Source organism: Manis javanica, chromosome 10, assembly GCF_040802235.1.
Source record: "Manis javanica isolate MJ-LG chromosome 10, MJ_LKY, whole genome shotgun sequence".
Taxonomy (NCBI): domain Eukaryota; kingdom Metazoa; phylum Chordata; class Mammalia; order Pholidota; family Manidae; genus Manis; species Manis javanica.
The window spans coordinates 104,752,674-104,776,531 of NC_133165.1; the positions used below are offsets into that span (position 1 = coordinate 104,752,674).

A 23,858-nucleotide genomic window follows, 5' to 3' on the forward strand; every position below is an offset into this window, starting at 1 on the left:
TCTGTTTCATAAGCACACCATAAAAAAGTCAAAAGATAAAAAGCCACAGAAAGGGAGAAAATATTTTACAATGCATATAGCAAAGGACCAGATAGTCCTGGGTTCAAGTCCTAGATCTGCCACTTAATAATTGTGTGACATTGGACACTTATCTTACCTCCCTAAATCTCAGTTTACTCCTTTGCAAAAGGAAGGGGTATCACTCACCTCATACAGTTGTGCTAAGGATTAAATGTAATAAAAAATCTGTAGTGATTAACAGTGGCTGCCACAAAGCAAGGGTTCAAGAAAATGGCTGATTTTGTTTTTAACATTTACAAGGAGAAATACAGCCAAGGTCTGAGTTACTACACGGCAGAGTTGAATCTCAACCTGGGCAGTCTGCTCTGGCACCAATGTGATTACCTACAGTGCTTCCTTCCCCCTTCATGGCTCTCTGTCTCCAGCAGTTCACAGGACCCGTTGGGGGGAAGGGGATGGGAAATTTAGTTTTGGAGACGGTATCTCATACTGACTTAGCAAAACCTGCACCTTGCTGAATTCCTAATGGGCTTGAAAAACAGACACAGCATATTGGGGATGGGAGAAGAATGTGGAGAAAGTTCAGGACAACAGACCTTGACCTTGAGCTCTGTGGGCATGAGGACCAGAGGTTGTGACAGGCTCAGAGAGAGGGGGTATAGGAATAGATGGGCGTGACCTGCTGGGCATCCAGTGGCCTTGGAGTTAAACCAGGATTTTTCTTCCATAGCCTTTCTGGACCAAAAAAATCAATCTTATCTGAAATGAAGGGTGTGTATGTGCAGAAAGCAGGTACAATTAAAAAGGAGAAAATTGATAAATTCCACCAAGGAGTTGTCAACAATCCCCCAACTGGCCACCATCACTATCTGAGACATAGCTCCCAAGCTCAAATGGTCTTTCTATGGACCAAGAGCTTTATTTTCCCACCTGTGCTGTGAGGGGACTGAACTAGATGATTTATAGGGGGAATGGGAACAGATTTTGGAGCCAGACCAAACTGAGACAAATCTCTTCTTAATTCTGTTGGAGAAACTCATTTCTTCATCTGTAAAAGAGGGTAATATCACCTATCTCACAGTTTAAGAATGAGACCTGTGCCAAGTGCTTAGCAGAGTTCTTGGCACATAGTAAGCATTCAATAAATGGTGTGATGATGATAATGATAATATTGACAATGGTAATAATAGTGGCGGTGACAGTGGTGATAGAATAACAAGATGAATCATGCCAGAGAGTCTCATAAGACCTCTAAAAAGGCAAATTAGAGGGAAATAGAAGTAAGGTCAGCTTGTAGACAGGTAGGTAAGATATTCTGGACATTTCATGGGTCAGTAGGATATCCACATGGAGATGTTCCACTGGGAGTTTGAAACAAGAGACTGGAGTGGAAGGTTTGGCCCCTCTCATCGACTGTGGCAACCGTGAGTCCTTGATAACAGCAGACAGTTAATTGAGCCCTTGCTTATGTGGATCATTCTACTGTCCATGTCGGTAGCATGACATGTAAGAAAAGATGATTTTGAGATAATGAATTATCTACTAATTGTGTCATCTTGCACAAGTACTTGACTTGCCAAATAGGAATAAACATACATACTTTACAGGATGGTTGTAGAGATTAAACTAGAGAATATTAAAACTTGGAGCGCAGAGACTGGCACATTGAAAAAAATTTTAATAATCACATTCCTTTTTATGAATAATCTATTCTAAATTAAAAATGAAGAGTACTACTTGAGAATACCAAATATTTTCAATTTAATACCTTTTCTAAGAACCAAGTGCTAAATGGCAGTCTTAAACATTTAAGGAAATCATGTAGTTTGTTGCAAATTTAAATTTTCAGTTCTCCTAGATTTCTGGTACATTGATAGATACCAATGAACTAGAAGGCAAACTCCCTCCCAGGGACATCCTTAAAGTCTAATCAGGGAAATAAATAAGATGCTTGTGGAAGAGATAAAACTGAAAGACAGCCTGTCAATAAATGCTGAACAAAGTGAGAGGTGCTCAGATGAGGCCGAGGCCAGGGGGTGTGTGAGAACTCAGAAGCGTTTAGACAGATGGCTCAATGGGAGCCACTTTTGATGAGCTGGACTGAGCAAGGGAAAGATTTACTTGCCACAAACTGTTAATGACACCTTATGCCAAGCACTAGACTAGGCTGAGGATACAGCAAAGAAGAGCAACCTGTGACCTTGAGGAGGTCATAACTGAGAGGGGAATGAGAGACTTGAACAGAGCAGTAGAGTACAGGGAACGTGGTCAAGTAAGACTTGACTAGGTGGAGGGACTGTACGTGAGCTGACGTGCCTTACCTTTCTGTTTGGGTCTTCTCTCACCAGGATCCTTTCACCTAATTCACTTGATGTTTGATGACTACGTGCTCTACCTGCTAGAATCCCTGCACTGTCAGGAGCGGGCCAACGAGCTCATGCGAGCCATGAAGGGAGAAGGAAGCACTGGTAAGCCAGCATCTCACTGGCAATCGCCCTAGTTGGCAGTTTGATTTGTATCCTTACTTCCATGCTCTGTATCTCAAAGAATTTAGTTATGGTAAGCAGGTCAAGTGGTGTGAGACCAATAATGTTTTCTCTTCTTTAGAGTGGGTGTGTGGGCATGGGAATTGCATGCCATGATGGTCATGGGAAACCACCGAAGTGTTTAAAACAGAGGAGTGATGTGACAGATTAGAATATTTTGTTTTTTAAATTTCTTAAAGACCACTTGCCTTGCTCTAAGAACCTCCCCTTTCTCTACCCATAGCAGAAGTCCAAGAAGAGATTATCTTGACAGAGGCTGCCCCGCCAACCCCTTCACCAGTGCCATCATTTTCTCCAGCAAAATCTGCCACCTCTGTGGAAGTGCCACCTCCCTCCTCCCCTGTCAGCAACCCGTCCCCAGAGTACACTGGCCTCAGCACTACAGGTAATGAAAGGTCCAGGCTTTGGGTGGGGAGTTGATATTTAAAGTAAAAGCTTCCTGGAAAAACATTCTTCCCACAGCCCTGCAAGATCAGTGCCAGAACCTGAGTATCTTTCTAGATATATAATGACTTGCAGTTATTCATTGTTTATTTATACATATTCCTATGCTTCTGTTTTCAGGTTGGCAGATTAAGTACATAATAAAATCTCCAACCCTCCCATAACTAAATGATTAAAATGATATAAGACATAAATTAATACACAGAAATTCTTGAAAGTGAGAACGGGAGCACTCTATGAACCAGAAACCGAGAAGCATCCCTGGAACGTGGGGCAGACAGGCAGCCATATGCTAAGCCATGGTGACTGTAATTGAGGCAGGGGCAATAAGCAAGGTACAATCTACTGTTACGGACTCCCCGAGGAGGGAGCAGTTCCGCCTGATTGGCTGTAACAAGGAAGGGGGTTTGAGCTGGAACTTGATCTTACCTGACAAGGTATAGCAGAAGGGCCTTCTGTGCAGAGGACAGTTCGAGCAAATGCGGAGGGTCGGGAAGTGTGGGGCCTTTTCAGGGAATGGTAAACTTTGGCTCAAATGCAGGAGGCCCATGAAGGAGTCTCATAAGGCTGTAAAGGTAAGTAATAATAGCTAGCTGCTATTATTATCTAAATGTTACTTTGGGATATACAAAGGGCCTCCAAATAATTGTCTCATTTGATTTCACCGTAACACGGCTAAGTAGATACTGTTCCATTTTCCGGAAGAAAACTAAAGGGTAAGAAAGGTTAAATTCCTTGTTTGGGTACCACAGTCAATAACAGACATAAATATCATTCACTGTTATTAAACAAATGTCCTTGCTCACAAGACTTATGGAAATGATATACTGTATGTAGAATATTCAGTAAGTGTTAGCCAATACATAATAATAAATAGAGTGTGTGTGTGTGTGTGTGTGTGTGTGTGTGTGTGTGTGTCTACCTCCAGATTACCTCATGGGGTTGCTGTGGGGATCGGGGGGTGGGGGGGTGGGGGGGTAAGAAAGGCCAGAGTGCCCTGTTACCAGCGGAAGGGCTTACTGTGATAGGCCTGTAGAATGAGGGCTGCAGCCAGGAGTTCAGGGGGAGAAGCAGTCACTTCCCTTCCCACCTGAGCTCTGGCAGGCAGGACGGAAGCCTTTGAGATGGGAGACTCCAAGGCAGCCCAAAAGGACCAGACGGGCCCACTGCATGGAGAGGAATGGGCACAGGGAAACCAAAGGCAGAGACTTCCTCAGCTAGGGGGCCCTGGCTGGGCCTGCGGCAGGCTCGGTGAGTCTGTGATAATCAGTTCATTATCTTTCCACGCAGATCTGCTCTACTATTCTCCCAAGTATCCAAGCACCAGATCTGGGAGTCAACTTCACATCTTCCCTCTCCCTCAACGCCAGTAATAGTTAGGATATGCCGCGCTACTGTGACAAATCCAAACAGCCATGGAATTAGAAATCTATTTCATGCTTGCAAACAGTCCTGCAGGGTGTTTAGGTCAGAGAGGGGGCCCTCTTTAATGCAACCATTTGGAAACACATGTTCCTTCAATGTTAGGCTCCACCATATTCTAGGTACTGGTTCTCAAAGTGGGATCCATAGACCAGCAGTTATCAGCATCTCCAGGGAACTTGTGGGAAATGCTCATTATCAGGTCCCATCATAAACCTACTGCATCAGAAACTCTAGGGGCAGGGCCCAGGGATTTGCTCAACACACCTCTGTTTGATTCGGATGCACGGTGGTCTGAGGACCACTGCCTTAGGGCTTTGGCAAGCCTGCAACCAGCTTTCCAGAATTGGAAAAGTGGATACGGAGGAGGAAAATCCGCTCTCTTAGAAACCCTGGCCAGAAGGTGGCACGTGTCACTTCCACGTAGAGTCCATCAGCAAGAATTTAGTTACATGGTCTCACGTAACTGCAGAGAGAGGCTAGGAAATGTAGGACAGTGTGTCTCCAGATCGGGAAGGGCAAACAGGTTTGGGAGACAGCCGGCATTCCCCACCTCACCTCCCACGTCCAGTTGTTCTAATATAAGCCTCCACCAGCCATTCCTTCCTGCCCCACTGCTGCCTCCCGGGGCAGGCTTCCCTGTGTGTCGTGCACATCCACGGTGATTCTCACGCGGGTTACCTGCCTTCAGCCTGTCCACTGTCTATCCATTTCCCCACTGCCCACTGGGATTATTTTCCCAAAGCTGTGCCTCCTCGCGGTGCTGGAGCAAAGGGCCCACCGCCTCACACGGAAGCCTTAAAATGCTCCCGTTCTCCAAATTGCTTCTCACGCAGTCCCACTGCTGAGACTATCCTCCTTCCACTCCCTGATGAGATCCTACTCATCTTCGACATTCCCCTTCCTCCAAAGTCTTATAGCATGGGCTTAGTTATATCCCAATTCTAGTAAGAATAAAACTATCTTCAGAATAGTCTGAGAACTAAATTATATATTTTCTTGAAGACCAAATAAACTGGGTAAATGCCCTATTTTGAAAGCTATTTCTTTCAGCCATTCATTCACTCACACATCCATCCATTTAGCCAACAAATATTTCTCAGGTGGCTTCTATGTGCTAAACTCTCCAGATAGCTGGTGATCTGAACAAGAGAATCGTGGTCCCTGCCCCTCAGAGTTTATTGTTTAGAGGTTGTGGTTCTGATGAGCAAACGGGCAGTTACAATATAATGTGGTGAGTGCTAAGTAGGGAGAAGGGCTGGGGTGTTAGGGGAGTAAAAGTGGGCTATCAGCCTGTATTTGGAGGGTCTGGGAATAATGAGAGAAGGTATTCCAGGCAGAGGATGTAAGTAGTGCAAAGGCCTGGAGGCAAAAGGGTGCTTATCATTTTCAAGTACTTCAAGTACATATTCCAGGAGTCTTTCAATTCATTCCTTCCCTAAAGTTTCCTCTCTCTCCACAACTAGAGATACTCAGAGGGGGAATAAGTAGTTGCTTAAGAGCCTGTAAGGTGCCTGCCCTCTTTTATGCTTTGCCAAGGGCAGAAATTTGCCGATACACTCAGTGGTCCTTTGTCAGGGACTGCTAAGAAGACTGCATTCTTTGGGGTATGGAAAACCAGGGCTGTCAGTAACTGAAATTAGATGAAGCTTTGATTTCACTTTGATTACACAGCTAGAGAGTGTCCCCCTCTATGTGAAAACAGACATTTGATTTTATGGTCACCGTATTTGTCTACACAGACACATCTCAAATCGTGTTTTGTTTTCTACGTTGAGGAGGAAGAACATGACGCCTTCCCACCTCCCTCCCATTTTCTCTCCATAGTAAGTTGTTGTAGTTCCTGCTTAAAAGGCTCAGGAAGAGAAGCTGTAGAGAAAAGAACAACTTTATTCACTGAAAACAAAAAGGGAAGAGAATGTGTTCCTAGCTCTTCAGCTGCTCAGGAGTCCTTCCAAGACCGGATGGAGTTAGAGGGCAGCCACACCAAGCCTCTTGCCTCACTCAGGAAGGAATGAAAACAGTAAGAAGAGCTAGACACCATTTACATGAATAATCCTGCCCGCCTACCCACCCCACCACCAGCACCTGGGGGGGTACACACCCATACATCAGTCAGTGACAACATCCTCACTTCTAAAATAAACAGGGGGATCATACAAGTGCAAGAGTTCTGCACTTTGAACCAGAAACACCTTGAGAGGAACCTTCCTTGCAGTATGGCAGCATATCAAACAAGGAGACTAAGGAAATAAGGGGATGGGAGGGGTGTGAAGGAAAGACTTGTAGGATCTCTTCATAATTCTTACCCGCTAGTGAGTCTGCCTGGCAATGTGCAGGCCTCAAGGTATGGCAGGTGTGATAGTCAAAGCCACAGGAATATCATAAATGTGTTCAGAGATTTCTGCACAATGTGTTCAAGAGTCATAAAAGTAGCTTCTTAGAAATACAAATGTGAAACAGGTTCTCTTCAGATGATTGTAACCTTTGAAGATTTTGGCACATTCCAGCTTTGTTCTCAGATATCTCCAAGGGGCATTAAAAATATCATCCTGTATAAAACTATGTGTAATATTTTTCTCAAGTACCACTTTTGAAATACTCCATTGCTAAATTAGACTGGATCTTGGCATGCATTGTGGGTCATGGTCCTAGAGGAAACATAATTTCCTAACAACATGTATGGTTTTATAGATATAACATTATAAAGCACAAATTATTTATCCATGACAGACAACTAAACATTAGGAAATCTATTGTGGTAGGCTTCTTAAGTTGGGGGATTTATGCAATTTTTCATTGAACAATACTGCAAATTCAAATTGGAAAGCAATTATAAATCTTACAAATGCATTTGCCATGTTTCTTTTTTAAAAAGTTAACTTAGCATATGGTTTTCATACCCAGTTCATTTTTATTTCCATCTTAAAACTGCTGCTTGATTTATATAATACCATTACTTTCCCAAAAGTATCTGAGGTGATTATCGATTTTTAAAAAAGCAAACCTATTTTTTTTAAAGGACACAAACCAGGAAGCAAGATATAAAGTAGTAGTGAGAAAAAGTAAACAAAACAACTATTGGCGGCAACAATTGGTTCCAATTTATTAACACCTTAAATGAAACTTTATGCGGCCAAGTTATTTTATTGGGTTTCCAGCACACGCTGAGTGTCGGTGCTGCACTGATGTGTGTATTACCAAGTTGGACTTATTGAGAGTCAAGGCCAATCAGGTATCTACAGCTCTTCCACATATCAGTGTCTCACTTCTGATGGACACTCACCCATTTTTTAGCCGAGAAAAAGAAAACAGTATTAATTCTGATGAGCACAAAGAGAAAATTAATTAATTGCACATACCTTTCAGCACCCTTTGATACAAGGACTAGGGGATACAAAGTAGTATAGAGATGAGTCAGGATTCACTAAGGAAAACAGCCGCTCTGCTTATCTACATCTCTGTCTAGTTCTAGTTTCTTATTGTTTTACCAACAAATAAAATACCTGCATGTACTTCTAAATATCTTTTCAGGATTTCATTTCAGCAGATTTCCACAAAATAGAATCTAGCCCATTTATCCATTTTTTTTCTTCTAACTTTGTGGGCTTGCCACCTCCCTCATGGTCCAGAGAAGTTCAGAAACTTAAACTCTGTAAGGAAAACTGGCTGTTGTCCACCTCAGGAATATGGCAGGTGGTGCCAAACTGACCAGCCCACTTAACAGGACACTGGGCTGCAGTTCTTTAATGCCATTTAAAGCAAATGTCACTGAAGCTCCCACCCTGTCCAGGTCAGGCCACCGAGGGCTCTAAGACCTTGTTTATGGTGTCATGTTAAGTATTCCCTCCGTCAGCAAGGACAATAAAAGTTAACTATTAAACTCATGTTTTCAACTTCGCACCACGGGTTCCCTGCAACACAAAACCAGCAAATTAAATCATTGAGATGCTAGAATGCCTAAAGAAATAAAGGCAAATTCCTCATAAATGGCCTTAACTGTAGAACATCTGGCCTGCCCAGCTGCGTTTTCTCTACATCATTTGAGGATGTAACAAAGATAACTGGCCCCTAGTCTTTCCAAATAACAAAAGCTCAGTTATTCTGAGGGCAGCCCAAATGAGCGGGATGCGGTGGGCACTGCGGCCCTGCCGGAGCCCATGACGACACATCCACAGAACCTCGGGGTTGTCCCTGCCAGGGCACTCCCCCGCCTCCATCCCTGCTGCCTCCTTTTCCCTAAAGGAATGGAAGTAGGAAAAATAAGCTGGGATTGAAAATAAATTGTTCAATCTGCTCTTGACTTCACATCATCAAAGTCTTGGATTGGTGCTGGGACCTTTGGATTCGCCTCTTCACCCATTTGTTCACTCTGTCTGCATTGCCTGCATTCTGTGTCTGATCTGTGCCATGCCCTGGGGACACAGAAGTGAAAAAACAAGCAGAGCCAATGCTTCCATGATACTTAATTTTCGTGGGTAAGAGAGTCAATACCAAAGTAAACCACCGGTAAATATGCAATTTCAAACGGTCATAATGAAAATAACAGTGTGCTATGGAATAGTATAAATGGGGCCCAGCTGACATGGTGGTTAGAGAGGGCCTCTCTGAGGAGCTAACATTTATCTGAGACCTTAATTATCCCAAGGAAACAACCACATAAAGATGGGGGTGGGGAGAGGAAGAAAACATTTAGGCATTTAGGCAGCAGCATGTGCACAGGCCTGAGGCAGAAAAGAGCCCCGGTATGGTGAGGAGTGAATGGTGAATATAAATAAGGGAGAGAGTGGCAGGAGACGAAGCTGTGAGGTAGGTGGGCCAGATCATGAATCAATGTCTCTCTAGGAAAACGGATTCATTTGCTGCCTCTGGTCAGTTTTGTCCATCAGATTTTGGCCACAGAACTATTGATAAAGTGTAAGTCAAACAGATGAGGTTCCCAACTTCAGCACGTATTCTCCTTAAGCAGTACTACCTTGAGGGTAGATGATAGCCAGTGAGGCTATTTTACAGATAGATGAAATCCTTCCCTGTTCAGTCTTGAGGCTTACATGACACAGTTACATGTCAAGCAACTTCAAATAGAACTTTCTGTGTGATGGCAAGTGTTTTTCTTAATCTAAGCCGTTCAAAGGAGTAGATAACTAACCACATGTGGGTGCTGAGCACTTGAAATGTGGCTAGTGCAATTAAGGAGGTGAATTTTTAATTATAATTTATTTTAATGAATTCTAATTTTAATAGCCGCCTGTGGCTTGTGGCTACTGCATAGGGTGGGCAGATCTAGAAACTAGACACACTTGAAGGAGCTTATTTTTTAGAAGTATACTAATAAAAGGCTTAGGTTAGCTCAAAAACTGAGCAACCTCTGTGATGGTTCATAGAATCCTAGTGGGGAAAATGTTCAAACAGTTTGGTTCAAGATCTGAAGGAGGGGTATGGCCAGGTAGTCTGGGAAATAGTCTAAATGTTCAAATCTGTGCCAGAATTCACAGCTTCTGATTTTTAGTGGCCCCCAGCATGTAGGATACCTGCCAGGAAGCACTGTGTTAATAGAGCCTTGCTCCTTAAGGCACGGTCTGTGACCAACAGAGCGGTCATCGGTTAGAAGCATGTAGTAAATGCAGAATCGCTGGCTCAGTTCCCAAACGACTGAATCAGAATCTGCATTTTAAGTTCTTCAGTGAATCAAATGCACATGCAAGTGTGAGAAACAACTATTGTCAGGGAAAAGCTTTGGAGTTGGACAGATCTGGGTTCAAATCCCAATTCTGCCTACCTTGAGCAGTCCTGAGCCTCAATTTTCTCACCTGAAAAAGGAGGTACTACTACCTACTGCAGAAGGTTACTGTGGAGATCCAAGAGTCAGTGTATGAGAAGAAACTAGCATGAGGTCTGGTTTATGTTGGCTAATCATTCATTCATTCAACGAATCATTACTGATTGCCTGTTGTATTCCAAAACACCCTTCCTGTCTTGTGTTTCAAACCCCCTCCAGGAAAAAAAAAAAAGAAAAAAAAACTCTGGGAAGAAGAATGTTTTGCTGAGAATAGGAAGTAAAGGAAATGTCTCTCTTCTGCAGTTTTAACACTGTAACCCGGACAGCAACCTTCCTCTGTAGTTACGGGATCTTTATAGTATCTCACCCATCAGAACCTTCCTCAGACTTTTAAGTAGAGATGGGGAGTGGGAATGGGAGAATAAGAGAAAGATGTGGGAATTAGACAAATAGGGAAGGTTTCTTATTGTTTTACCAACAAATAAAAGCATTGGAGCTGTCTTAAAAATTAAGCACAACTGTTAACCGCACAGATTTTCTTTTATTAGTTTCCCTGAAAAGCAGCAGCAGCGATTCTCACTGGAGGTCCCACTGGTAGGAAAGGGAATGCAAGGGGTGTTCTTTCTGCTCCCCAGGCAAAAGGGTTTCTCACCCAAGCCAGTAGGTGTTAATCTGCTTAAGCCTGCCTGAGTGGATCTGTTAGATTGCTGGCACATGGCCATTTAGGGGTTTTGTTTCCCAGACCACAGGAGCCCATTTTTCCAAGAGTTCCACTAGCTTTTTGTTTGATAACGTCTATTTCTAGCAGCATTTACTCCTTCAACAACAAATTCAATAGAACAAAAATTTACTGAACACCTACTATTTGGCAGACCCTCTGTTGGGGATACAGAGATGAATAAGGAACAGTCGCTATGCTCCAGGAGCACACACAAAAGTAACTTCTGCTGCATTCTCTCAGGTGATGGCTATTATCACCCGTCTTCCTACTGCTTGGGGACAAAAAGGAAAAATCTTCTGGCTTCCTTAGCTGCCCTCATAAATACCCACTGACCTCGCTGTGCTCTCCTGAGTCCCAGGGGCTTGAAGGGTTAATTACTTGCTTGCTGTGCCTGGTTCATTGTTCTCCCAAACTTCCCACCCCCCTCCAATTCCAATTCCCCATTGTAAAATGTGTTTAATATATTTTAATAATGTTTTCACAAGGTTCACAAGGCAGTACACATTCATTATAGAAAAATACAGGCAAGCAAAATAAAGCAAAAATTTTAAACCATACTCGATCCTACCACCTAGAGATCACTTGTTTTAATAAAAAAGGATCCTTTTTAAAAATTACCATAGTAATATAATATCAGAGGAAGTGCAAAATATAGAGGAGGGCAGTTACATATAACTCAATCATCCGGCAAGTGATTATTTGGAGGATTTTGCCTTCCAGTCTTCTTGCAGTTGTTATAAATTATTATAAATGGTACCTAACAGATAGCCCTGCAAAAATCATTATCTTTTTGTATATGATGTACATATGCAAACAAGGAAGGGAGTACTTTTAACTATACTGGTGAATAAGGACATCTATGATTTTATTTTAAAAATATGTTTATAAGTTTGCTGTAATTAGTTAAATTACTGCGAGTCAAACATTTCATCCCTGGAGACAGAATCTGACCCAGGAAACATGTCTTTCTTCCTGGGAATCTGAAATGGGACCTATACAAATTTCTACTTTAAGGCAGTCGGATATAAGAATACCTGAATTCGTGATGAAGAGTGCTGGAATATCATGAAAAGCTTACCCCGTGCCAGGCTCTATGGCAGAGAGTTAATCCTGAAAACAGTCCTGCAAGATAGATATTATCCCTGTTACACAGATGATGGAAAAGGAAGGCTCATAAAGTCCGAGAGGCTTGCCCGAGAGCTTGCAGCAAGTATGCGGCAGGACTAGGACCCAGAGCGTAGAGACATTAGGGTAGACAGGGCGGAAAGCAGGAGCCGGAGCAGGGCTCAGAGCCCCGCTGGGCCACCCACTCGCCAGGGAACCTTGGGCAAGTCGTGTCACATTCCAAGTTTCCCTGAACTGGACTTCTGTCTGCTACCACCAGCCTGAAATTAGTGCTGACAGGAGGGACAGTCCCAAGCATCCAGACGTGGAGTCCGCCGTAAGGGCACTGCTGAGGACCTGCTAAACAGTTGAGGTGCCTCCTTAGGAAGGCAGCTGAGAGGAATTACTGTTGGGTTTTAATTCCAAGACAGTGCTGAGAGGAATTACTGTTGGGTTTTAATTCTAAGACAGTGTACTCCTGAGCGATTTGTTAACTATCTTATGCTCCTGACTTGTCAAGTTTCCCCTGTAGCATTGACTCCTGGAAAACTCTGAACCATATTTACTGACCTCCTATAGGAAGAACTTGGGCCTTTAGGGTACGCACGTTTTTGGGTATGCATGTTTTGCCTCATTCCTGATTATACCTTTTGCTCCAATTTTGTTTTAATTTCTTCTTTCACTTCCACTTTCATATTAATTTCTTGAATTTTCTGGATTCCTATGCACTCCCTGAAATTTTTTTAGATGTAACCCTCATCTGTGAACTAGGGATAATATTTCTCTTAAGAGTATCTGTAAAGCACTTAGCACAGTGCCTGGCCCATATTAGGCGCTCAGTAAATGGTGTCGCCTTTCAGAATCTTTGTCACTTGATTTTAAAAAGGAGGACATTATTTGCATTCCAAGACTCCAGTTTACAAACGGACTCAATACAGAGCTCTTGTAATAATCAGCAAATGTATTTAAAGTAGGATTCCATTTTCACCTACCTTTAAGCGTGTTCCTCACTGAGTCTTTGTCACATACCTGGCACAGGGCAGATCCACCAGCTCTTTGCTTTCTCCTGTTCCTTGTCAATGCAGCTAGTCATGTGTTATTTGCAACGTCCTTGGGATGGAAAGGACTGAATCTCTCAAATGAAAACCTTTATCTTCCCAGAGGGATTTTAAGATAGAAGTAGTCTGCTGCAGAAAATACAGAATTGGAGAACCAAGTTTTCTTTTACTTCCATCTTAAAAATAGACTCCCTTAACCAATTCTTCAGTTTTCCATGTGTCTGTCACAGATGTTGAATCCCATTCCCTCTACCTTCTAAAACAGATGTAATTATTTCCATTATACCAACATCTAAAACTTACCAGAAATTAAGTCAAAGAGTTGTCATGCTATTAGTGATTTCTTAAATTCCCATTTTAAAAATTCTAACCATCTCTTAAAATTCTTAAGCATTTTTATGAATTTTTATGAAGGTTTTAAATTTTCTCAGTTTCTTTTCCCAGTCCCTAGCACTTCCAAGGTATCCAATTAAAAAGTAAATTAATGGCATTAATAACATGTATGGAATAGGTCACCGTTAAGGTCACTGTTTAATAATCTTCAAAAAGACCTGGGCAGGCAGAGCCCAATAATCTACTTAAGTTTGCTTAAAGCAATTTGTTGGATCCTTAACACCTGTTGAGTTGATTGTTGAGAAGTTTTTTTTTTGCCATGCCTGTCTGAGCTACATTGCCCCGACTTTCTTTCGTCCTCTGTCTTTCCCCTCCTCCATCTCATTCTTCCTATCTTTCTTTTCCCTTTTCTTCCTTTTAAATGTTGTATTTAAAGTCTGTGGCCACCAGGCTCTGTGCTAATAAGCATCAGGGATCCGACTGTGGTAGGCACCATGAAGGAATATAGTGCAACATCGGATCTGACTTAGTCTGGGGTTAGGAAACAGCTTCTCTGCCTTGAGATATGAAGAATGAGTGGGTATTAAGGGAAGAGTGAGGGTTCCAGGCAGCAGAAAGAGCATGTGCAAAGGCCCTGGGGTGCTGGGAATCATGGTGCTCTGGAAGAAGTGAAAGATACTGTGGCTGGACCAGATGGAACCAAGGCAGGATGGGGGTTGCTTCTGGTGGAGTCAGTGAGGACACAGATACATGCTCTGTGAAGAGTTTGGCTTTCAGCTTCAGAGCAATGGGAAGCCTTGAAAGTGTTCTTGGGAAGAAAGAGGGTACAAGAACTGTGTCAGGGACGGATGCATCTTCACTTGTGCCTGCAGGACCGATGCAGTCATACACGTGGTCTCTAACGTACACGGTGACAACAGCGGCCGGGTCCCCAGCTGAAAACTCCCAGCAGCTGCCCTGTATGAGGAATTCTCACGTGCCTTCGTCCTCTGTCACACACAGGATACCAGTTTACCACCACAGAGAGGAGCACGGGTAGGTGGCTGTCCTGGGACATTGGCTTACTTCTCGATTTGATTTTAAAGAGTATGGTTTACTTAGTGGCTGTTTTCTTAAAGGACAGGAAGCGCCACCCTTTGCTGAGTGGCTCAGCACGGTGTCTAAGCATGGCATGCAGTCCCCACAACCACCGGGTGAGGCAGAGGATAGTGACCATGTTTTACACATGAGGAAACTGAACTTGATTATTTAAGTCCAGTCCCCCAGGTCACACAGCTTGTGAATGTGGGGCCGAGACTGAGCATCTGTCTGCCTCCAAAGCCTGTTCTTCCCTCTTTACTCCTTTCCTCTCAGCACTGCCTCTTAGTGGCCCTTTGTGCTCTTTGTGGCCGTGTGAAGCTCCATAGTAGGTCTGGGTTTGTATGACTGGCTTAGAGGAGGGCTTCCCCACCTGAGGGCTGGACGTCCCCGGGGGACGGCAGGTACAACGTGGCTCAGTATCCCTGGGGGGACCGGTGGTGCTTTGGGCTTTGAATAAATAAATCATTCATTTTGTTCATATTTTTTTCCAAATCGATGTAGTACTGTTGCTGCAGTGAGTAACTACAAGTCCATTTGAAAATGTTACCTGAATCATAGTAGCTTTTTGCCATCATGCAATGTCTTTATCAAAAGGCACTGATTGTACAATGTCTAACATGCAGTGATCTGATAAACACTTGTGACGTTAAAAAGGGCCCTTATCTCCGAGAAGAGGAGACTTTGCCATGTGGGTGCAGCGAGCCCCACAAACCAGATGTCCACACACCACGGAGGACCTGGGAGGAGGAGGAGGACCCCTTGGGTCCCCTGCACACGCTGGCCTGGCGTGGGCAGCAAGAGGACCCCTCTGAGGGCGGGTGCCGGCCTGGCTGCTGGTATCCTTGCATTTTTAGGTCCAGGTGACCCGAGCAGTCAGGCGGGCAGCTGCAATTTTCTCTGGGCACCTCTTAGAGTGTTTTCTCATACATTTAGAGTAGACTTTGAAAATTATTTCAGAAAGCTTTTGGATTCTGCAGGAATGGCAGAACAGACACCCACACGGTCATGTGTCAGCATGTTTCTTGTAAAGATCTTATTAAGAGGAACAGTGATAAAAATTTCCAGTGATTCCATAGGACTTTCTATTTGATAGAGTCTCTTTACATATATGACCCCCAGAATAACCACGTGCAGCATTTCTACAAATGTGAGAAACAAGACTGCCAGCAGTTCGAGGCCCCACAGCTGGAGAGTGGTGGAACCCCAGTCTCTGATGCCTGGCTGACCCAGCCGTGGCGTTTTCTCCCGCAAACATATGACATCCTTCCCCACACTAGGGAAGCAGAGACCTGAACAATACAAACACATAAATCCCAAAGTAATTTCTTCTTTTTCCCCTACCTGCCTTCAGGCTGTACTGTGAGGCTTCTTAGCAGGAGTAGAGGTTCGCAGCCCTAATTAGGTTTTGCTCCGAGCTGGCTTTCACCCCCTGAGCCCTCACCGGGCGGCAGGGGAGGCGTGCTGCGGGGAGAAGGGAATCAGCCTGGGAGTTTAAACCCAGACTGGAGAGGGCAAAAATGAAAAAGAAGAAAAATCCTCTCCAAAAAAAAAAAAGAAAGAAAAGAATGACAAAAAGGGAAAAAGATAGATGAGGTTGATTTCTAAAGGTGTCACACCGGTCTGTTCTCCTTGCTGTCACTCACCACTGGTCCCCACGGCCACTGCGTTTCAGATACCCAGGAAGCTACGACTACGGGAGCTATGGCACCCAGCACCCTCCGGCCATGCAGAGCCAGTACCCGGGCCTCCCCCACGACACGGCCGTCTCTGGGCCGCTCCACTACGCCCCTTACCACAGGGGCTCTGCACAGGTGAGTGGTGGGCCTGCCTGCTTGTGGGGCTTGCACACCCAGTGCCAGGTCTTGTCACTGTAACGTGATTAATTAGCGCCTCTGTATACTGTGTGTGTGGCCTGTGTGTCACCAAGGAGAGGATGGTCTTGCCCTGCAGTGGCTGCCCACAGTGGGTGCTCCAGCCGTGTGCGTGTTCCACTCTCTCTTGTGTCTTTAGTTCTGCCCTCTCTTTGGCCTCTCTAATGCCAGGACCCAATCAACTACAATGTCTGGGGCCCTTTACTGGGCAGCCATGCTCACACTGGCGCTTTTTGTCTCCTTTCCATCACGATCTCCCAGGTGTAGACCCTCATCAAGTCCTGTCAGGACTATTGACATCATTCTGTCTCTTGGTCTCATGTCTGCTCCTTTGCAGTCCCACCTACACACATAATCTTACCAGAGGAATCCTCCTGAGACAGACCCTTTATCAGATCATCCTCAGGCCACACATTCCCCTTGGCCTTTCACTATCTAACCAGCCAAACTGACCCTCTGTGGCCTGTGGTGAATGGGAATCATGGCTGCACCTGTAACACCAGCATCGGGTGTGCTGCTTGTCTTAGACACTTCCCCGTGCACTGGCCCCAAGCTCAGCTGGGCACCCATTCCAACCATGTCCACACCCTCAGGGTCTCTGCTCCCTGCTATCCTTGCCACAGCCTCAGGTCTTTAAACCTAGACGATGACAAAAGTCTTCCATTGGCCTCCGTGTCACTAAACGTGCCCCATTTCCCGTCCATCCCTGACACTGCAGCTGGAGGACTCTTTTAGGAAGAGTCCAGCTGGCCATAACACTCTCTGTCTTTTGCACGTCATCCCTTTCAGAGTCACGTCAGTTCCTGAGCATGTCTCTCAAGCCTCGTTACCGTCTGGCCTTGGCCTGCCTCTCTGGCCTCCCAAGCACACCCATCCCATCTTTGCTTCAGCTGTGCCAACCCATTTCCGGGCCCCTGAGCGGGCAATTCCCCTGTGTCTCCGCAGATATGGCTCCCTCAGGCTGGGATTCTCTTCCCCAGCATCTTCTGCTTGTTCAGGACATGTGTCTCATGGTCTTGGCATTTCCTGGCACTACCCCTTCCTTCCTCCATGACTTTGTCAGGTGCCACTCCTCAGACCCACATAGCACCTGGGCTTCCCTCTGTCGGCACTGCTTCTCACACCCCGTCCCAGTCCCTGACACTCCTGACTTCCACAGACCCCCGAGCTCTGCTGGCAATAACGAAGTCTAACATGCCCAGCTCACAGGATGTGGTACCTATCAAAAAGAACAGCCAACTTTTACTGAACACTGGTCACGTGCCAGGCACTGTCCTGAGCACATTACCCTTTGTCCTGGTAACCCTTGCCAGAAAAGCAGTGAGAGAACTTGCCCGAGGATTTGAACCCAGGCAGTGTGACCCCATGCCCTTCTCTCTCTGCCACCTCTCATATTTCGGCATTCACTCAGTGTCTATTGAACAGATGAGTAAACAGGGAGAGGGGGGTGTGCACAAACAACAGCGTGGCGTGCCAGGCGTGCTCACTCATACTGCAGGTCGGGAGCCGGGGAGGGGGGCACCATGAGAGCTCTGCTAGGTAAGATGAGAGCTCTCCAGCACTCCGGAGGACCCGAGGGGCCCAGGAGAGGCAGGGAGCTGTTAGGAAGCACTTGCAGGAGTCCAGAGCAGAGATGGCAGGACCTGAGGGAGGGTGGAGGCTGCAATTACATCAGCTGGCAGCACACAGACTTGCCCTCAGGGAGAGCACCAAGGAGAATGTACCTGCAATACAAGGGCGTGCAGGGCAAACAGGTGTCTGTTTTGATTTCCATCTGCAGTACCAAGGGGAGCCTTGGTATAATCCCCAAGCAAGCCAAGGAGTTGATGCCACTAAGTCATCACCTGGGGCATTCATTAGAGGCCTCCAGCTGCGTCATGCAGAGACGCCAGCCCCTGAGGTGCTGCTCCTCTTGAGAGCAGAGGCAGCGCTCCTCACTGTGACCCGCGGAATGACTTACAGCTGCTACCGTAGACGGGCCACACTTAGCAGGGTCTCAGCAGCTCATTCATTCCTTCCTACAGTCCTCACGTGATTGTTGGGGGCCCACTAGGTGGCCAGAACTGCTCTCTCCTCTGAGAATACAGTGGAGGATGAGAATGGGCTGTGGGCCTGCTTTGGGAGAGTCGTGCTCCAGTAGGGGACACTAGTGTAGTCAGCAGCAGTGGCCAGATGAAGCCGAAGCCCCAAACCACACCTTCTGGCCTGGCCTTCCTTCTTGCTTCACTCCCTCATCCCTCCTTGTGAAATTTCTGGAGCTGGTTTTTCTGGGGTGATATTTTTAAAGTCATTGCCATAAAAAGAAGCCAGGGTCTCCCAAAGGCCGTGTCCCTAGTGATCAGAGATAGGCCTGCAGTATCTGCTCTGGAAGCCACAAGGGTCCCTGACTAGAGCACCATCTATCATTTAATAGCTAGTCTTGGCTGGAGGGGTAAAGAACTAAATGAAAGCCCAGGAAGAGCCCTCTGAATTCAGACTAGGTGTGGGAGGCGACGGGTCCTTGGCCTGCCCCATCAGCACCATGCCCTGCGGCTCTTAGACAAGGACATTGGACAACCTCTTACCCTGTCACACACTCCCACTGTATGGATGATGCCTCCATTTGTAAAGGGGAAGGGGGGGGGAGAGAAGTCAATATATTTTTTAGAGTTTAAATTATTTCTTTTTATTGAATTATAATTGACATGTTAGTTTCAGGTGTACAAGATAGTGATCTGTAATATTTTTATACATTACAAGATTGTCACTAAGACAGGTCTAGTTGCCATCTGTCACCATACAAAATTACAGTATTCAAGAGAAGTTGATTATATCACATCCCTACCCAGGTTGATGGGTGAGGTCAGCGCTTCTGGGAAGGTCATGTCCAAACGCAAGAATCCTTTGTTTTGTTTTTCATTAACAATTTTGCATCAAGCTCTGTCTTAGGCAATTTCAACTACACAGACTCACTCAATTTTCATACCAACCTCAAGAAGAAGGCATTTTTTCTCTACTTTTTAAAAGTGAGGGGACAGCCTCAGCAGGTCTTTTGCCGCAGGTCATGCATCCAGCGAGTGACAAAGCAAACTCACGCAAATTCCCCAGCTCCAGCCCCACGGGGCAGCACTGAACACTATGCCAGTGTGTACTGTGGAGGGTGGGAGGTAAATTCAGAGGTTACTCCAAGAATTCTCTGAAGTCTCAAGGTACCAAAGAGAAGAGTCACACACCCAAGACACTTCCTTTCCCTTCCTGGCACTTCAGTTTAAGGTTGAGCAAATAGGGGAAAATCCGCTGCAGGGCTAATCAGTTTCAGCTTTCCAAAGCAGAGGGCCAGCTGTTCCAATCCTGAGTACTGAATATCTCACACTCACTGGAGGAAATATCAATCTGAATTGAAGAAAACCATAATTATAGAATATGGCTAAAGAATATAATTGGTCATTAGTACAAGAGTAACCAAAACTCATTTCTCCAAATAAATGCCTGTCAGGTTTGTCTGAAGGAGGCATACAGCACATCTGGGAATGCAGTAATCTCATGCATCCCAGCGTTTATATGCTTAAAATAATTTGAAGTCATTTGGTTTTTGAAAGAGGATGTGTGTGCCCTTGTTTATACTATTTACTTGCACAACATATGCCTTCTTCGTGGTGATACAAAGGTAAACCTCCAGCACTGCTTGAGTTCTCATAATTTCTGAAACTGTGGGTCCAGATGGGTGAGGTTTCACAGTGTAAGGTTTGAATTATTTCAGAGAAACAGCCTTTTTGAAACTCTGCTGCACTTGTTCACATCAAAGTAAGTGAACAAGGGTGGTGGCAGCTGCCCCTACCCAGGTCCCTATTCTCCTGCCTGCCCAAAAAGAGAAGACAAACCAGACCAAATACATGGCCACAGAATATTTCTGAGGCTCATCCAATACACATTTGTGGAACCTCTACCCTGTCAGCAGGTTTGCACTCAAAAGCCGTTTGATCAACCAGAAGTTGTGTGGCTAGAAATACACTTAGAGTGGACGAGAAGGCTGTTCTTTATTTCTCCTCTGTGTGACCCAGGCCAGCCTTGCCAGCCAGTCCCAAGCTCTCAGAGAATCCCCAGCAGCCCAGCCCAGGGCAGGGGTCCTTGATCCAGAGGCCCAGTGACTGCTATAGAATTTTCCCAGGCTGCTGCTCTTTATGATAGCATCCTGGGCCAACAGGAATAAAAGTCAGTCAGCCAGACTGGAGTAAGATCTCTGACTGAAAAGCCAGGTTCTTGGGTTCAATCCCAGCTCTGCCTCTGATGATCTCAATTGCCTCATCTGAAAAATGGGGATAGTTATAGTACCTAGCTCTTAGGGTTGTTGTTAACAAAGGTTAGAACAGGTCCTGGCTCATAGGTAACACTATTTGTATATATTGCCATTATTATCCTTTGTAACACCACAGTTATTGTATCTTGTGTCAAGAATTAATATGTGTCTCCTTCACAATCCTAGCTCTGTGATGGCAGGGACCAAATCCTTTTCTCCTGGTCATTCTATTCCCAGGACCCAGAACAGACTGGGTCCTTAGCAGGCCCTCAGTGAATACTTGTCAGTGAAATGAATGAATAGATGATAGATTCTTACTCTGGTGCTAATTTGTTGTGTGACTTTACGCAGATCATTTCCCCCCTCTTGACCCCAATCTGTAAAATGAGAGGTAGGACAAGATAGTCACCGTGGCTCTTCCTATTGTTCCTGGACCACGATCCCTTGATTGGAAGAAGAATATTAATAATAGCTAACAGGTTTTCAGATTTTACTACTCGGAGTTCTAAGTGTTTCTCATGTACTAACTCAATGCTGAGCTCAAAAGCAGATGTGGATGGTCTGGCAGGTATCTGGGGAGCCACGTCCTCTTCCAGAAGAGGCTAAAAAGAAGCTTGCCTGGGGCAGGCCCACTGGCAGCAGGTCGGTGTGGGGAGCACCGCCTCTCATAGGAAAACAGTTTGTGCTCCTGACTGGGCCACCTCTCACCCCTTGCTCAAGTAGCAGCCCACTTGTCAGGGTCTGGGATAAAGGGCCCATTCTTCCTCTCCATGTGCAGGAAAGTCAGCCCATGGTGTGAGGAGTCATTTCTCAAAATGGACTTGCTAACATGGTTCCACAGAGGCCCAAAGTCAATCCCAGCAGAGGTGGATTTGCACCGCGGCCACTTGATGGAACCTTTGACTCCTTATCCACACACGCAGACACACACACGTGTCCCACAAGCCCGCCTCAAACACCTCTCTAAGGGTGGGAACTGATGACTCATCTCCATTTTAACATCAGTAGCAACAGCATGTGATTTGACCCAGAAAAGGGTAACTTCCTGTTATGGTCCCTCAACAAAGAGCGCCTTTATTCTGGGCCGAGCTCTCTGGACCCCAGGGTTGTGCCCAGCATGCTCAAGGACCCTGCATGAAACCGGATATGAAGTGTGAGAGGTGAGGCAGGGGCCACGGGCCAGCCCTGGTGCTCCCGCCGGGCTGAATAGAGGCTCCATTGGTGTTGATCGCCAGGCCAAGGCAGCCGGCACTTCAGCCTCTTCTCTGTCAATGGTCTCTTCACCACGGGGAAAGCGAGTCACTGACTCATTTGCAATTAGCTGACCTAACAGGACAGAATTTTCCATGCTGGATTCTGTGGTAACAGAATTTTATTGTCACATTGGAGATATTTTGAGCCAGTCTCATTTCCAGGCAATTACTCTTTTGAGTCTGTGACAACCTCTGGGCACAGCTGCAGCTAGGGTCCTTGATCAGGCACACAAGCCACACTCTGTTGGGTCCTGTGGGAAGGAGGCTCCAAGTCCACACTGTGACATTTTACCTACACGGGCCATGCAGAACCAGCAAGGCCTGGTCCTGATTACAAGGCCCTGTGGTCCGTAGGGGAAGAGGGAGCTCAGAGCAAGACTGACAGATTAAAGTTGAATGGGCTGCATTCCAAAAAAGGAGCGCCCTGCCCTCCTGTGTAATTCCACTGCGGTAGGTCATGCCTCGTCGGCCAGTGAGATTGATGTGGCCCAAAGCAGCACCCCAGGACTGGGTTTTTATGTCAGCCCCTCCGCTAGCCTGTGCCATGACTTTGGGGGCACATTTCACCTGGTTTTCTCCTCTGCACGACATGGGGTGGGACTATGTGAATCCGTAGGGTTCTTCTGAGTGCTTATTCTCATCCCGGTGCTTATTCTCCTCATAGTTACTTAGCACCTGCTAGGTGCCAGATATCATTCCAGATGTTGGGAATATGGTGGTGAACATGACAGAGCCCTACCTGGCACTTAGGGATATATAAACCGGTGGGAAGACCGCCGACAAGCAGGATGGTAAGATCCTGACCTGAGAGATGGAGGGTGGGGCATTTAGACTGAGATGGGATGTCCAGAAAGTCTCTGAGGAAGTAACATCTGAGCTGAAGTAAGCATGCAAAGGGCCTGGGGTTAGGGGTGGTAAAGGAGGGTTCGAGGCCGAGGGAACAGGCAGGACAAAATCCCGAGAGATGGGAACCAGCGTGGCATCCCTTAGGGCCAGAGAAGAGGCCTTTGTGTGAGGGAGCACACCGTGAGGCGAAGTGACACGCATCCGGGGAGCTCCCTTGAGAGAATATCAGCAAAACAACATCGAAGACTGTTTTGTAATAATATCTAATACTACCTGTTTAATACCTGGGTTCTTGTTTTTTCAAGCAGGTTCCAGTCTTACTATAAGAGAGACCCTATCTCTTTGGGATTTAGACTGGGTCCTGGCCTAGAATCCCACTTGCCCAGGCCCGAGGGTCCGCTATGGCTGCCATACAATCAGCATCCTGTAGATTCCCGTAACGGGTACCTGGGTGTACTTAAGCCTGTCTGATCCACTTCGGGGATATGAGAGCCATAATCTCCTCGGCAGCAGCCTTTGGGGCCTCTGCCTTGTATGCCTAGGCACTGCCTATGCCTGTCTCCCTCTTTCCTACCTGTTCATCAGACTGCAAAGGGGCCGCACTGTGCTGTGTAGGGCACGCTGCCCTTTCTAGGACAGACCCTCACTACGAGAAGCAGAGCCCTCTTCCTTCATGTATGAATAGCTGGTTCCCTTTGCAAGTTCCGGGCCTAACAGCCTTCCCTGGGCACCCACTCAAAGTGGCAGAGGGGCTCCCCTTGGCCCCCCTTGGATACCAAGAGCAACCATTTTTGTCATGACCTCTTCTCCCGGCTGTCTAGGCTTCAGCCTGTCTGTCTCCACCACAGGAGGCAGCCTCCCACCTAATCCCTTGGGGCTCCACTCTCCAACTGTCAGGGAAGACAGATGGGGAGCAGAAGAATTCATACATTCACACACACTCCCTCTCCAGCCCTTGCCATCCTTGTTGCCTGGCTCCCGTCCTTTCCCTGAGCACAGCCAGGAGATCTTTGTGCAGAGTGGCCTGCAAACGAGAAGCCCCACCTTCCTCCCCTTCAATTGTACCAAAAGGGGTTTATCTGCATAGCTGTCTTGGAAACAGAA

General features: G+C 46.0%; 1 protein-coding gene across 4 annotated transcripts in view; it reads left to right on the forward strand.

Moving 5' to 3' along the window:
- Positions 1-23,858, forward strand: part of RFX4 (regulatory factor X4) — a 141,021-nt gene that overhangs the window by 115,870 nt on the left and 1,293 nt on the right. For 3 of the 4 annotated variants that reach the window (XM_037007098.2, XM_073213786.1, XM_073213787.1), the window contains 4 exons: positions 2,370-2,489; positions 2,791-2,952; positions 14,301-14,463; positions 16,181-16,319. In XM_037007098.2, coding sequence (XP_036862993.1) covers positions 2,370-2,489; positions 2,791-2,952; positions 14,301-14,463; positions 16,181-16,319 — 584 coding nt within the window. The remainder of the gene's footprint in view (positions 1-2,369; positions 2,490-2,790; positions 2,953-14,300; positions 14,464-16,180; positions 16,320-23,858) is intronic. The other variant, XM_073213785.1, reaches the window with a different exon arrangement.